The sequence below is a fragment of the Puccinia triticina genome, chromosome 2A, assembly GCF_026914185.1.
Source record: "Puccinia triticina chromosome 2A, complete sequence".
Taxonomy (NCBI): Eukaryota; Fungi; Basidiomycota; class Pucciniomycetes; order Pucciniales; family Pucciniaceae; genus Puccinia; species Puccinia triticina.
The window spans coordinates 7,893,080-7,906,999 of record NC_070559.1 but is presented as its reverse complement, the minus strand read 5'-3'; the positions used below and the strand labels follow the sequence as shown (position 1 = coordinate 7,906,999).

Below are 13,920 nucleotides of genomic sequence, written 5' to 3'. Positions count from 1 at the left end.
TTCTATGAAGTGCACAGCTGTATACATCACAAATGTGTAAACTTATGGCATATGATGCACAAACTCCAGAGGTTTAGGTATTTGGTGGCAATGGGGGTGAATTTTGTTGAGATGGTGAAGTCTGTTTAGTAGTCTTTGTATGCTTGTATGTAGATATGCTTCTACCAAGCAGCCCATCACTACCATCTACCGGCTTCTCACTTGGATTCCTTTTTCCTTACTGAATCTTATCCATATCTTCACTGTCAAGCCCCCATCGTGAGTATTGGTAGCCCTCTCAGTTTCAGTCCCTGGTGTCCCTCAACAGGTTATGAGACCCTCTTAGTCTTGCTTGGTACTTCACATTGAACACTCGTCATCATCCTCCAGGAATCAGACTCACACTTGCCGCTGGCCACACGAACGATTTTCTAATCATCCGATTACATTATTGATCACTTCAACCAGCATGTCACATTATCAAATGGTTCACAATGTTTCATCGGTCCTCGCATTGATTGCAACTTTAGATGGCACTGAAGCTGTTTTCCCTCGTTGGCGCGACCGACTCGAAGGCGTTCTGGGAATGCAGAACACCCTTGACATAGTAAAAGGCTCTCTTACTCGTCCTAAAGACAATAATAAAGCGGACACCTCTTCAATTCGATCGGCTGATTTCGCAAAAGGCTACAACCCAAAGGAGATAGCCGCCGACTGGGATGCTCTTTCGGATCTAGCCTGCCACACGATCCGATTGACCCTGTCCGACCCTCTCTCTCAGCAATACCGTAAAGTCAAACCGGCACCCCGTTTATATTTGATTATCGTCAATGCCTACGAGAAAAACACCCGGGCTCGTCGAATGCGTCTCCACGAAGCGTTCTGGAACGCCCGTCATGATCCAAATGAACCAATCGCCTTGTGGATCGGTCACGTACGGGTAGCTGCTGACGATCTCCTGACAGTCGAAGAGCTTCCAACCGATCGTCAGATTGCCGACCGTCTTGTTGGAGGACTTGACTCCTCCTGGTCCAACGTTTGAGACGCCATTGTCTACACTGCGAACGAAATGTCTCTCGACGATGTCATTGGAGCCATGGAAGCCCACGAGGTCAGCTTAAACGGCAACAAAACTAACGATCTAGCCTCGGTCTCTGCTGCCTACACCAAAAGAGTAGCCTGTTCGAACTGCGGTAAACGAGGACATTGATTGAATGAATGCCCTAAACCCAAAAATTTTGGTAAAACCAAAGCTGGTGCCGCCGCCGTCTTCAAGCTAGGCAGTTATGACTCAGGTTCTGACGACGACAATGAAGAAGTCCATGTGGTATACGAGTAACTGATCCTTATGAAGCTATCATCTTTTATTCTTTCTAAGTACGCTATGAATACCTAGCCTACCCCATGGTGATTCCACTACTATTAGTATATATTTTACTTATATTAGTACAATCTCCATTTTATGATATATTTAGTAGTGCTGAACTATGGCTTGGTTATCAGCAAGGGGGGATGTTGAGATGGTGAAGTCTGTTTAGTAGTCTTTGTATGCTTGTATGTAGATATGCTTCTACCAAGCAGCCCATCACTACCATCTACCGGCTTCTCACTTGGATTCCTTTTTCCTTACTGAATCTTATCCATATCTTCACTGTCAAGCCCCCATCGTGAGTATTGGTAGCCCTCTCAGTTTCAGTCCCTGGTGTCCCTCAACAAATTTTGGGTCACATATTATAAATTTGCCCCATTTATGATGTATAATGGTGCATCCAAACAGGTCCTAGCATGATTTTCCATAATTAGCTAATGGCATTAATGTCATTCTAGCGCTAACTACTGGGGACCAAACAAAATATGCCCACAACACTAAGGGTTTTCACAATTGAATTTGACAAAACTTTGGAGGTAAATTCAAGGGCTTTTTGAACAAAATTTCAAAATTTTGGTAAAATGCACAGGAGTAGGTAATTCTGATCACCCATTTCAAATTACCAATTTTTCTCAAGCAATGCTCATAAAGGCCTTAATGTAGGGGGTTTTATAATAAGGAAACCTGGGAAGGAGTTTAAGTGCTTGTAAGTGTTGTTATGAGGTTGCTTGGGGTGATTTCTTGCAGGAATTCACACCAACTTTGTAAGCAAGTATGTCAACTGCAAGTAACAAAATTTAGTGCTACGGGAAGTGGGAATCCTTTTTGTGAAAACCCCTAATGTGTTCTAAAGTTTTGAAAATTTCAATTTTGAACGCCCCTAATGTTATGCAAATATTAACCTGGGATCTCTCCTAAAAGGTTATAGTGTGAATGTACCATTGAGTGCCACAGCAGCAAACCAATCTAAAGGCCACTAGAACTGCAAGAAAAAGTCAGGCAAGTGACAGCAGTTGACATGAGGCATTCTCCTGTGTAACTTCCACTCTAGCTCCACTCAAGCAGACATTGTTTTTTTTTGGCACAGTCACTATGCATCATGCACAGTGACTGTGCATTGAAGCTTGGTCAAAGGCAAACTATGACAAAGGCTGAAGTTCCATCACCAGATTCCTTAGAGCTCTCACATTTCAACTGGTGAGGCTAACACACCACTGCAAAAAAAAAACTTGGTCAACTGCTTGCAGTTGAAATGCAGGATACTCAAGCCAAGCTGCCATTGTAACTCCACCTGAATGCACAAGTGCCTTTGTTGGCACAGTCATTGTGCAAGGTGCACAGTTACTGTGCATTGAAGCTTCGGCTGAGTCAAACCTTGAGTAAGGCTGGAGTAACACTACAAGCTTGAGAGATTTTCAGTTTGAGAAAGAGATGTGACAGAGAGGGAGGGGATAGTCTTGAGGGAACTTGAGACTGGACCAAGGAGCAAAGGTGGGTTGGGGTTGTTTGTGCTCTGACTTGATACTTGTATTTCACATTGAACTTAACGAAGTCCCTCTGCTGCGGGCGTGTGTCTTGCAAAGCAAGCCTCTGACAGCCCTTGGCAGGAGGGATTTGTGCCTTATCGCCCCTTTTTGCAGGGGCAAGATTCTAAATTTAGGTGGCAGGAGTTTTCAAACCTCTATAATTCCTTGCTTCCATGTCTTTCTTTGGAATAAAGTTGCTTAGGTGAAAGATTAGCTTGTGCCTGTCCAACCTACAGAATTTGGGTAACTTCACAACATTCCTTCTGGTCCAAAAAAAATCTTGAAATATACACAAAATGAGGATTTTGCACGGAAAGGGTCTGTGCTCACCAGCACACTTTCCACAGTTTGCTCTCCACAAGAATGTAGAGGGGATCATGGGAGATGTACACATCCGTACTCTTTTCTCCAGCATGTTCCAATGACATTGAGCTAATAAACAAGGAGTGGATGTGGTGGGTGAGCTGTAGAAAAAATAAACAAAATACCTTGAAAATACATTCTTGGTGCGCGAGTTCGGGGAGCTAAGGGGTAAGTCTCTCCTGACAGAGGCTTGCTTTGCGAGTTCACTCCCGAAGTCTCGAGGGACTTTGTTAAGTTTGATTTCACATATCAGGAGTAGAAATATATAGAGACAACTAGAGAGCCCCCTTGCAAGATCCAAAGGGGGCCTAAACTGATTGAAAGAAGACAGGAAGGTGACATCTCACTTGAGATGGACAGTACACATCACACTTGTAATGGAGAGAAGATACATCTCACTTGAGATGGAAAGACATCCCATTTGGGATGGAAAGACATCTCACTTGAGATGGAACATAAAATAGACATCACACAGAGTGATGGAAAGTTTTTAAAAAGAGATGAGAGACTGTGAGCGGACAAGAGGTTCAGAATTCTGAAAAAGCTTCCTCAAATTTACCGCATGTCAACTGCTCACAGTTGACATAGTTATTTTTGCAGTGCATGGGGCCATTTAGTGTAGTTTAGTGCAGTGACCCACTCTTGCCAAGTTATAACAAGAGTAAGTTATGTTTCTAGTCAAAGATTGCTCTGGTGGTTACAGCCATTCTGAAAATGCTTGTCTTGTTGTTTTTGTTTCCAAAGCATGTCTTGGCTGAGGCAGAAAATGGTTGGCCAGTAGAGGAAGAGGACACTTCAAAGCGAGTGTCACACTCGGCGACACTGCGCCCGAGCGTCACAGGGTGTCTGTCACTCAGGAAAACCGGCTGGGTTACGTTTTTCTTCTGTCCACCCTCACACACACACGAAAAGGCCCACGGGACGCAACATCAACACATCTTTAGTACATATGGTGTCTCGTGATTTGGAACATTTTGCCTCAGGGCGCCTCGCCCCGATGGAACTCTCACGATACCCCAATAGGCACGGCGCGATCATTGTCGGCATCTTGAATGAGCAGCTTTCGATTCAAGCGGATTTGAGCAAGTCCTTGGCGAATACCGGCATTGAAGTATTTGGTTTGCTTTCTGGGGCATCATCCATTGATTGGTTCGAGAGATGACGCAGGAAACGGACAGACCGATGGCGGCGGTGGCCAGGTCTTTTCAGTCAATTAACCTAGATAGCAAATCGGAACAAGAGTACCAAGGTATGCCTCCCGTCAATTAGCCTTATGGAAGTAATATGTAGATCATGACTGAGATATTTAGCCATCATCGTAATTTCTTCACGCTATTAAGAAACTTTCAAAAGATTAACTAGCAGCTTAGAAACCCGAGTGCGCCGACATGCATGGCGGAAAATGAACGACATTCGCATAAGATATGACCCTTCCAGGGGGTTGGAACAGCCTATCCTGTTGGCGTTGAGAGGAAATCTTCAGTCGTTATCACTTGCTCTGAACGGATCGGACTTGCAATCAAGTCATGCCAAATCCTGGTACGATCAAATTTTCAACCACTTGAGAGAAATGGATGACCTCTTGGAACAACTGGACATTTCGATCATATCGAGATGGAGGGGGTACACGCCCAACCAAGGATACCCAATCTACGTCGATCATGTTTCATTCAGAGTCGAGAAAATTTCAGGCCATGTCGGAGATCTGCTCGTGTGCGAACTTCGTCAATTATTTGAGGCGTGCCAAAGCTTTTTCGATCCTCTTGACAATCCTCCAAGCCCGTCGACCGAATTCCCATCGGCCACCATCCCAAGAAACCTCGTCTACCAACTCACAGCTGCATCAATACGGAAGATTGACGCTGTAATTGAATCGATTCAAAAACCCTTGTTGGGGCTGGCAAAGGAAGAATGGCATGATGTAGTCAATCAGATCAATTCTTCCTTCACGTGGAGCGGAAAACAGGTGGTATACCAGTTTCAGTCCAGCTGTCCCCACAGAACCACAGAGTACCATAGACGGACTGCCAAGTTTTTTCAAGCGGCGACGCCAATCATCAAGCTATGTCGTACATATTTCAACAGACTTCTGCGATCGGCAAACATTCAATCATTGATTTTTATTACGTCATCGATGGAGATGGGAGAGGATCGATTGACAGAGCTGATCAAACATGCCAAGCAGACTGGAAACCAGATACACGCTTTGGTCAAGGGGATCTATCGGTTACGCGACCCCAGCCTTCGACACGAGATATTTGCTCTTAGAAGTTCCTTTGGCGACCTCATATCGCCGATTCTGGAGAACTATTGGGACTCGTTGTCAGCAACTCAAGATCCAAGGGTTGATCGACAAGCAATTGCTGGCGCTCGGCAGTGGCTCGAAACTTGGAACTCACTGTTTTCTCTTGCGACTCAAAACTGCATCGATGTCATGGCTCGTGATGACATGCAACTCTCGCGTGATGTGCACAGGCACTGAGGAGCGCGAGGATTCCTATGATGAACTTTTTGACACCAAGGATGGACTCGATGACAATCAGGAAGAGCTTGGGGGTCAAGAGTAAAGGATTACAACATGTTTTTCAGATTTTCGTTCTGCTGTCTTGGCTCGAAATTCCAATATTGAAGCCCCCTTCTCTCACGCAATTTCATTCCTTCTTGCTGTTAGTATGATCAATCCTTTCCGATGACACTCGTGCTCTAATCATGATCCTGACAGGCAAATTCTCAGCTCAATAACTCTTCTCTTCAGTCCCACCATCTTTCAGTCTGCTTGATTAGTTAGTTTCCATCTTGACTCAGTCTCTCACGTATGTTCCCTACTGGCCTAAATTTTGTACATTATCTCTTTCTTTTCCTTATCTCTCTCACTCTCAAGTTTCATAGTTGTTTGAGTTTTCTTGATTTACTTATCACAAGGATTTGTTACTTTTCCTCTATGCCAACTTGTAGCTGGTAGTGCTGGAAAAACAGCTGAGGGTTCCATTTGTGTGCAAGAAACAAGAACCATTCCATTTATGTGCAGGAAACAAGAACCAGAGGTTTGACGGCTTTTATTATAAGTTTTAACTGGAAATTGAACAGGGGGCTGAGTACCAACTATGTTGACACAAGCTGCCAGGTCTCAAGGCACAGGCAGGAGCTGTCTGTTGTGTTCAATGAAGATGTATTGAATTGGCAAGAAAAAAGGCTGCAATCAAGAGGGGTTCTAACTGGTGTGAGGAAAGAGATATAACAAAATGGCATTGGAAAATGAACAGCATGGCAAAAGCCCTAATTTGGTATGGTTAGAAAAACTAATATTTTGTGGTATCAGTTTCTTCTCAGACCATGCATAGGAATTGTGGATTTGGCAATTTCTAATTGACTGGTTTGTAATGGTGGATTTCTCATATTTGATACCCCCTACTGTGCAGTGATCAGTTAAATTATTTTGTCAGAAGCATACTTCCATCTTAAAATTCTAGTGGTCCACTGCTCCTGACCCTTCCTAATCTGTCCATCACAGAAAAATCCAATGGGTACTACTACTAGGACTCAGCAGCAACTTGTGTGCAGTATGAATCTGCTAACTGGAGTGTTACTGTTCCTCTTCCAAATACAGAATTTCTGTATTTGGAGGAGGAACACTGACATACGGAGACCCTCCAAAGGATGGGCCCATGCACCAAGTGAGTTCCACAGCCTCCACAACTTATAAGGACAATGTATCAATGTATCAATTCTTTTTAATGGCACCAACTCCATTTCTCGTGTGGTCGTTCAGGTTTGAAGGGTTGAGAAAGTTGTGAAATTGCTCGATTCCATCACTGCGGCTTGAAACTGCAGTCAAATTGAATACGGCGTATTCAATATGCACGGCCTTGGGAGTTTTCTGCCCCCAATCGAACCACCTCTTCCTACCACAAATTTCACCCCAAAACCGTCCTCGCCTCCAGCAAGCCCGAGCCCATCGATTACTCAAGCGCGAAGGTATTTGCATACACAGAGGCCGAGCCGCTCGAACAGAGACCAGAATGGGCAAGCTTAAATCCACCTCCAAGAAGAACCAGCGCCACGATCCGTTGCTGGTCCAGCTCCGAGACGACCAACTGGGTGCCGGAAAACTATCAGCTCCTGGCCGGCGACAGAAGAGAGACAAGCCTGAGGAAGAGCGAAACGTCAGCCTTTCTCCTCCCTTTCACATCTCGCATCCCCTGTTTGCTCAACCATCTGACCGGGCTTTACCTGCATACCCCTTAGCTAGCACTAGATGACAAAACGTCGAAGAAAATCCTGTCGATTGCCAAAGAACAGCAGCAAGAAATGCTCGCATCTGAGCAGAAGGACGACGGGTTTCTGTCCGAAGATGACGAAGAAGAACACGAGTCTGCGTAAGCTTCGACCAGCGTTCCTTTTTCCGAAAAAAAAAACAGGTGGAGGGTCGATAAGTTAATGACGGTTTGGATGTCCAACTGTACGAAGTTTTCTGTCCCGTCCTCGACAGATCGCTGCAGATTCCGATTCCGACGAGGAATTCGAAGGCTTAAATGAAGAACAAGACGGCGATGACTCCGATGGATATGACGAAGAACTTGTCAGCAGCTCGTTTCGCCTTCTGTGTGGCCCTGAACAAGAGCCAACATGTGCTAATCTTGAGTGGCCCGGAGTAGGAAGTCGACGAGGGAGATCAAGCCATCTTGGATTCCTTCCAGTCCGCCCCATCCCGCAACCTGGCCGATCTGATCCTGCAGAAGTTGGAGGAACAGGAAGACAAGCAGCAGCTGTTGGCCGCCAAAGGGAAAGGTAAACCGATCGATATCTGCAAGGCCCCACTCGATGCCAGACGTTGACATCTCCATCCGAACCCCATCTATCCGTCCCTGCCTACGGTGATTCCAGCCCGGCAAGTCTCTCCTCCCGCAGGCCATCCCGGAGGATTGAACCCGAAGATCACCGAAGTCTACACGAAAGTGGGGCAACTGCTGTCCAGATACAAGTCGGGCCCGTTGCCGAAAGCGTTCAAGATCCTGCCCTCGCTCCGCAATTGGTTCCAAATCTTGGAAATCACCGCGCCTCACGCTTGGACCCCGCATGCCACCCTGGCCGCCACCAGGATCTTCGCCTCCAACCTCGAACCCCGCCAATGCCAGAAGTTCTACAAGCACATCTTGTACGAGAAAGTCCGTGAAGAGATCGACGAGAACAAGAAACTGAGCGTCCAAATGTACATGGCGCTCAAGAAATCGATCTACAAACCGGCTGCTTTCTTCAAAGGCATTCTTTTCCCCCTGTGTGAAGTGAGTTCTCCGGGGGGTTTTTTTTTTGTTATGATTTGGCTTCTTGGGCTCTTGTGGCATTGACGATGAAAGACATGGAAAGCTGACATGGAGATTTTCTGTTACCTTGACCAACAGAGCGGAACGTGCACGCTGAAAGAGGCGGTGATTGTCGGATCGATCCTGACGAAGGTGTCTATCCCAGTCTTGCATTCGGGCGCAGCGCTATTGAAGCTCTCGGGGATGGAGTACACGGGGCCGACGTCGGTGTTTATCCGGGTGCTTCTGGACAAGAAGTACGCGCTGCCCTACAAAGTGATCGACGGGCTCGTCTTCCACTTCCTCGGCTTCAAGCGCGAGGCCAGACAGATGCCCGTGCTCTGGCACCAGAGCTTCTTGGTCTTCGTCCAGCGCTACAAGGCCGACTTGACCCGCGAACAGAAGGACGCCCTCCTCGACCTCCTCAAAATCAAATCTCACCCCCTCATCACCCAGGAAATCCGCCGGGAAATCGTCAATAGCGTCGCTAGAGGCGAGGAAATCCCATTGGAAGATGTCGAGATGATCTAGCCCCCTTTTTTCCCCTCCTGTCTTGTGTGATCTAATCCTTCAAAAGCGTGCAGCTGTTCAGTCATAGTTTCGAGCATCTGCAATGGATATCTATGTTTTTTTTTTTAAAAAAAAAAACTTGGATTAATACTTGCAACCAGCATCCAGCTATGCTGCCTCGTTGCCAGCATTGATAGATTTAATGGAGCACAATACTGAGTGATCAAGCAAGGCCCCAAAACTAACATGCTGCTGGATTTGGCTTCCAAGAGAGCAACCTGATGATCGTGAATCAATAGATAGACTTTTGATTGGTGTACAATGCATCAATAATGTGTTGTGAAAAATAAATAAGTGAAAGCCAACAACAAGTGGAAAGCGATCAGAGGAGAAAGAAGGAAGCAGAGGTTGGTTCGTGTATCTTCGTAAGGCTCGTGGCTCGTGCACCATATAAATACATCTGTCATATTTATCGCATGTGGAGGACGTGGCAAGGCATGGATTCGTCATCGGTCAGTCGGGGCAAAAGAGATGGTAATCAATCGTTCATATACGCCACCAGAGAGCCGGCGGAAAGCACTGAATGGATGAGTGAAGAAAGGGTATAACATAATTATATATATATATATATATTTATCCAACGAACGAGAATGACAATCATGTGGATTCAGATGAGGATGATTAAATAAGATACTACTTGCACAGGAGGAGGAGGGGGGATCTTAAAAGACGAAGATGACTTCTTGGGGGCGGACGAACAAGCCTCTGGTGGGCCGTTCGTCGTCGCAGGCGGCGGAGAAATGGGAGCGGCTGGAGGAGGACTTGGAGACGAAGGAGGGGCGGAGGGAGTTGAGGCTGCCGACGTCCTCGTTGAGCGGGTTGGGTCCGTTAGCGGAGGAGTTGAGGTAGGAGGAGGAGGAGGAGTGGGAGCGGTCGTTGGGCAACGGGCCGGAGCCGGAAGGGGTCGCCGAAAGGTTGCGGAACAGACGCAGCTTGGACTCCTTGGACTCCTGGCCGAGCTCGAAGTAGCGGACGCCGGCGACCGTGCCGTCGTTCCAGGCCTTCGACGCCATCTCCTCCTTCTCCGCCACCTCCACGCCCACCCACTGGCCCGGCCCGAAATACGTCTCCCCCAGATACTTCACCACCGCCCGGAACTTCACCGCTTGGGGCAGCCCGTCCGCCCCCGTCGTCGTCGTCGCGACCACACATGGGATGCCTATCAGGAGCACCGTGCCCGGCGGCTTCGTCGGCACCTCGCTTCCTCCACTCGGGCCTCCTCCTCCCATCATCATGCCTGTCGTCGTCGTCGGCGGCGGCGGCGGCGGCGGCGGTGTCGGTCGGCCGGCCATCTGACTGATCGACATCGTCGACGACGGCGTCACGATGATCGTGCTCGGGGGCTGCTGCTGTCCAGCCGGACTGTCGGCCGGAGGGGGGACCTGACTGGCGGGGATCCTGATGGTGGAGTTGGAGAGCGAGGAGCCTTTGGACTGGTGCGAGGGCGCATCGCTGAGCTCGGAGGAGACGGTCAAGTCGGCCAGCGTCTCCGTGGGCTCGCAACTGCGGGTGGTCAGGCTCGGGAGCTTCTTCGTCCTTGGGCCCGCGCGGGGCGACAGGATCCCCGAGCTCTTGGTCCCCCTTTGTTGCGGCGTGGTGGTGGTGGTGCTGGCGGAGCGGTCTGCTGGCGTGGGCAGGGGCGGGACGTCCGGGAGGCGCGCTTTCAGCTTCAGCGAGCTCTTGGTCGACGTGCCTGGGGTAGTAGATCTGGTGGGAGACACCAGGCCCGAGGCTGGGCCGGCCGCCTTAGCCGACACCGTCGTCCGCACAGAGGTCACCGAGCTCGGCCGTTTGGAGCCTGCATGGGGCGTCGTCGTGGGCACCGCGGCGGCTGCGCCGGTGCGTGCGGTGGCGCTGGTCGTCCGAAGCCGGTCGGGCTTGGAGGGGAAGGCGAGGGTGGCCGGGGTGTGGGGGGTCTTCTTGACGGTGGGCGTGGTCGGCTTGGTGATCCCGGCCGTGCTGCCGGCTGCTGTTGCTGCTGCTGCCGATCTCTGGTAACTGCTGGTCAGCCGGGACCGGCTGGCGCCGATGGTGGCAGTCGACGTGTCGGAGCGCATCGAGATGCTCGACGGGATCTTGCGCACAACCGGCGGCTTCTGGTTCGCAACGCTCTTGCGCTGGACCATCGACGATGCCGAGCCAGCAGCGACCGAGCGCGTGGAAGCTATCGAGCCTGCCGTCGTCGTCCGCGCCCTCGGTGGCTTGCTGCCCATCAGATCTGCGGAGGGCTTTTTGGGATCGGTGGGGCGCCGGGCCTTGGGAGCGTTGGACCCGGTTCGGGATCTCGTGACTCTCGAGACTGCAGAACTCGCACTCGGGGCGGGACTAGGTGGGCGTGAGATACGAGTGCGTCTGGGAGTGACGGATGTATGAGAGCTAGGCAGGGTTGAGTCAGTCGGCTTGCTGGTGCTAGCCTTGGGGGATTTCTGGTCGGCATCCGTTTTGGGGGACTGGGCTCCATCGGATTTGGGTGATGTGAGGCTTTTGATCGAAGTAGTCGAGCTGGACGCTGTCTTTGCGGATGGTCTTCTCTGCTTGAGTGGGACTGTAGCTGGCGGGGATACTCTATTTTCAGCGGGTCGCAGAGCGTTAGAGGTCGTGGTGGGAGGGGTTGGTCTTGAGAGGTGGGTTGTTTGAGTTTTGAGGCGGGGCGAGGTGATTGAATGAAGTGCAGAGTTTTCGGATGATCGGGGGGTGCGAGGCCCGTTTGCATTGACGTTGGTGACGATTTTTGTGATGAGACGTTCCTTGGGGCTAGAAACTGGAGACTGTTGTTGAGCACGCAGAGGCTGGTTCCGCGAAGCGTTTCGACTAAGCACCGATGCGCGCAGTGAGGCCGCGCTGACACTCGTCACCTCTTCGCGGACGTTGGGCTTGGAGACAGAGGTGGCCGCTTGCAACCCCGTTTTGGTCCGAGGTCTCGGCGCGGGTGTTGAGAGGAGAAGGTCGTCCAGAGGAATCTCGATTTCTGGGAGGCAGATGGACGAAACAAATAATCAGAGGATGTATGTGTGGTACGGTGAGGAGGAGGTATGCAGACCATCTGAAATCTCTTTCAGCGCCCAATTCTCCAAGGGGTCGAATCCATTGAGAGCGCGTACGGTGGTCCAGTGGGACTTGATATATTTGAGCACGCTGGCTTTGGCATCTTCTACGATGACCCGTGCGTCCATCGGCAAGCCGTCTTCTCTCAGCAGGACCTGGCCCACCAGGACCTGGTAGGTTTCGGCAGCGTTTTCGTCGGTAAGCTTTTGGACCATGAGGACGAGCGCCTTCTCGAGGACGTCGTTGGAGAAGCCGACGCCGACGAGCAGGTCGAGGAAGCCTTTGGAGGTCACGACGGCCGGGAACTTCTGCTGCAAGACGACGCCGATCTGTTCGTCGACGGGTTCGAGCATGGCCAGCAGATGATCGGCCCAATCGGAGCGCTCGTTGGCCAGCCGGTCCTTGAGACGTTTCGAGCCTTGGATGGCGCCGATGACGGTGTTGGGGTCGATGCTGAAGCAGACGAGATCGACGAGGTGGGTCTGAGCCTCGTAGTGGAGCTCTCCGATGGCCTTGTTCCAGAGGGCGCCAAACTGGAGGACGACGAAGGGCTCGGCAGCCTTCTCGAGGCGCTTGCTGGCGACGTCGAGCGCCAGTGCGAATGCATAGACGCGGCCGATCCGGCTGATGCACGACTTGCAGGTGTCTCTGAAGTTGTGACACATGTCTGAGATCTTGGCTTCGACCTCTTCGCGGAGGAGGTCGAGGCCGAGGTACTGGGCGCTGCGCCAGATCTGCATGGCGGTTGAGAGGTCGAAGTTCCGGTTGGAGAAGTCTAGGGTGCCGCAGTAGAGATAGCCTAGGGAGAAGTGGAGGGAGGCGGGGGTGAAGGGGGGGGAGGCGAGGGTGAAGAGACGGTTGTTTGAGTCGGCATAGGGGTCGAGGAGCAGGGATGCGAAGTAGGGCGAGCGGCTGCAGAGGATGGAGCGGTGGGCACTGAAGACGGCCTCTTGCTCGTAGGTGCTGTTTTCGGTTGGATTGTCGAGGTCTTGCTGGTTGATGAGGATGATCTGGCAGTCGGCATAGAGTTTCGAGCGCCACATGTAGAGCAAATCCTGTGAAGATCGAAGGGTCAGCAGGCGGATATGGAGAGAAGGAAGATATATTTGGATGGATGATGATACTTTTCTGAGTTTGTCGGTGCGTGCCTCGGGGCTGTCGGCGGCGGCATGGTCGTCGAAGAGGAAGGCGAAGACCTCGGAGAGCCCGTTAGCGGTGTAGAGGGCCTCCAAGATGGACTGGAAGAGGGAGGGGTCGGTGCCGTTGAGGAGGGCGAGCTGCCTGGTGGAGCCGGCGATCGAGGCGAGGCTGGCGAGGCTGGGCGAGGGGGGCCGGATGGACTGCGGGGTTGGTGAGCGGAGGGAGGCGTTGAGGAAGACGGAGGAGGATGAGGGCAGGCCGGGCAGACGGGAGTGGGGCGAGGGGGCGGTTGCGGCGAGATACTTGAGCTGGAACTGGCCGCTGGCGCGGGCGTAGATGATGGCTGTCCGGCCAGGCTCGGTCAGTTACGGCCCTGCGGGGGTGGATGGCTGGATGTGTGTGCTTGGGCGTACCTTTGTGTGCGCAGATGAGTTCTTCTGCGCCGGGGTGGATGGCCCAGGCGATGTCTGCGAAGCGCTTGGCGGCGTGGCTGAGCAGGCTGGCGAGGTCGAGTTTCCAGCGCTCGAGGGATGCCTGGGTGGCGCTGGCGAAGGACAGCTGCTCGGCGGGGGGGTGGGCGGCCATCGGAGTGGGCTGGGTGGAGTGCTGGAGGAGTGCTGAGCCATCC

General features: G+C 51.1%; 3 protein-coding genes across 3 annotated transcripts; 2 read left to right on the top strand and 1 right to left on the bottom strand.

Annotated features, from left to right (window-relative positions):
* Positions 1-4,395: 4,395 nt before the first annotated feature.
* Positions 4,396-5,719, top strand: PtA15_2A844 (uncharacterized protein; the record flags this gene model as incomplete). Its single annotated transcript, XM_053166906.1, has 2 exons — positions 4,396-4,486; positions 4,578-5,719. 2 exons carry the CDS (start codon positions 4,396-4,398, stop codon positions 5,717-5,719), a joined length of 1,233 nt encoding a protein of 410 aa, XP_053018082.1.
* Positions 5,720-7,256: 1,537 nt separating this feature from the next.
* Positions 7,257-9,068, top strand: PtA15_2A843 (uncharacterized protein; the record flags this gene model as incomplete). Its single annotated transcript, XM_053166905.1, has 6 exons — positions 7,257-7,400; positions 7,483-7,613; positions 7,705-7,816; positions 7,893-8,025; positions 8,122-8,519; positions 8,637-9,068. The coding sequence occupies 6 exons, from the start codon at positions 7,257-7,259 to the stop codon at positions 9,066-9,068; spliced, it is 1,350 nt and encodes a 449-aa protein (XP_053018081.1).
* A 701-nt stretch (positions 9,069-9,769) lies between these two features.
* Positions 9,770-13,877, bottom strand: PtA15_2A842 (uncharacterized protein; the record flags this gene model as incomplete). The annotated part of the gene is made up of 9 exons (XM_053166904.1): positions 9,770-9,902; positions 9,993-10,108; positions 10,193-10,344; positions 10,405-10,678; positions 10,754-11,047; positions 11,132-12,075; positions 12,148-13,207; positions 13,277-13,635; positions 13,706-13,877. The coding sequence occupies 9 exons, from the start codon at positions 13,875-13,877 to the stop codon at positions 9,770-9,772; spliced, it is 3,504 nt and encodes a 1,167-aa protein (XP_053018080.1).
* Between the last annotated feature and the right edge of the window lie 43 nt (positions 13,878-13,920).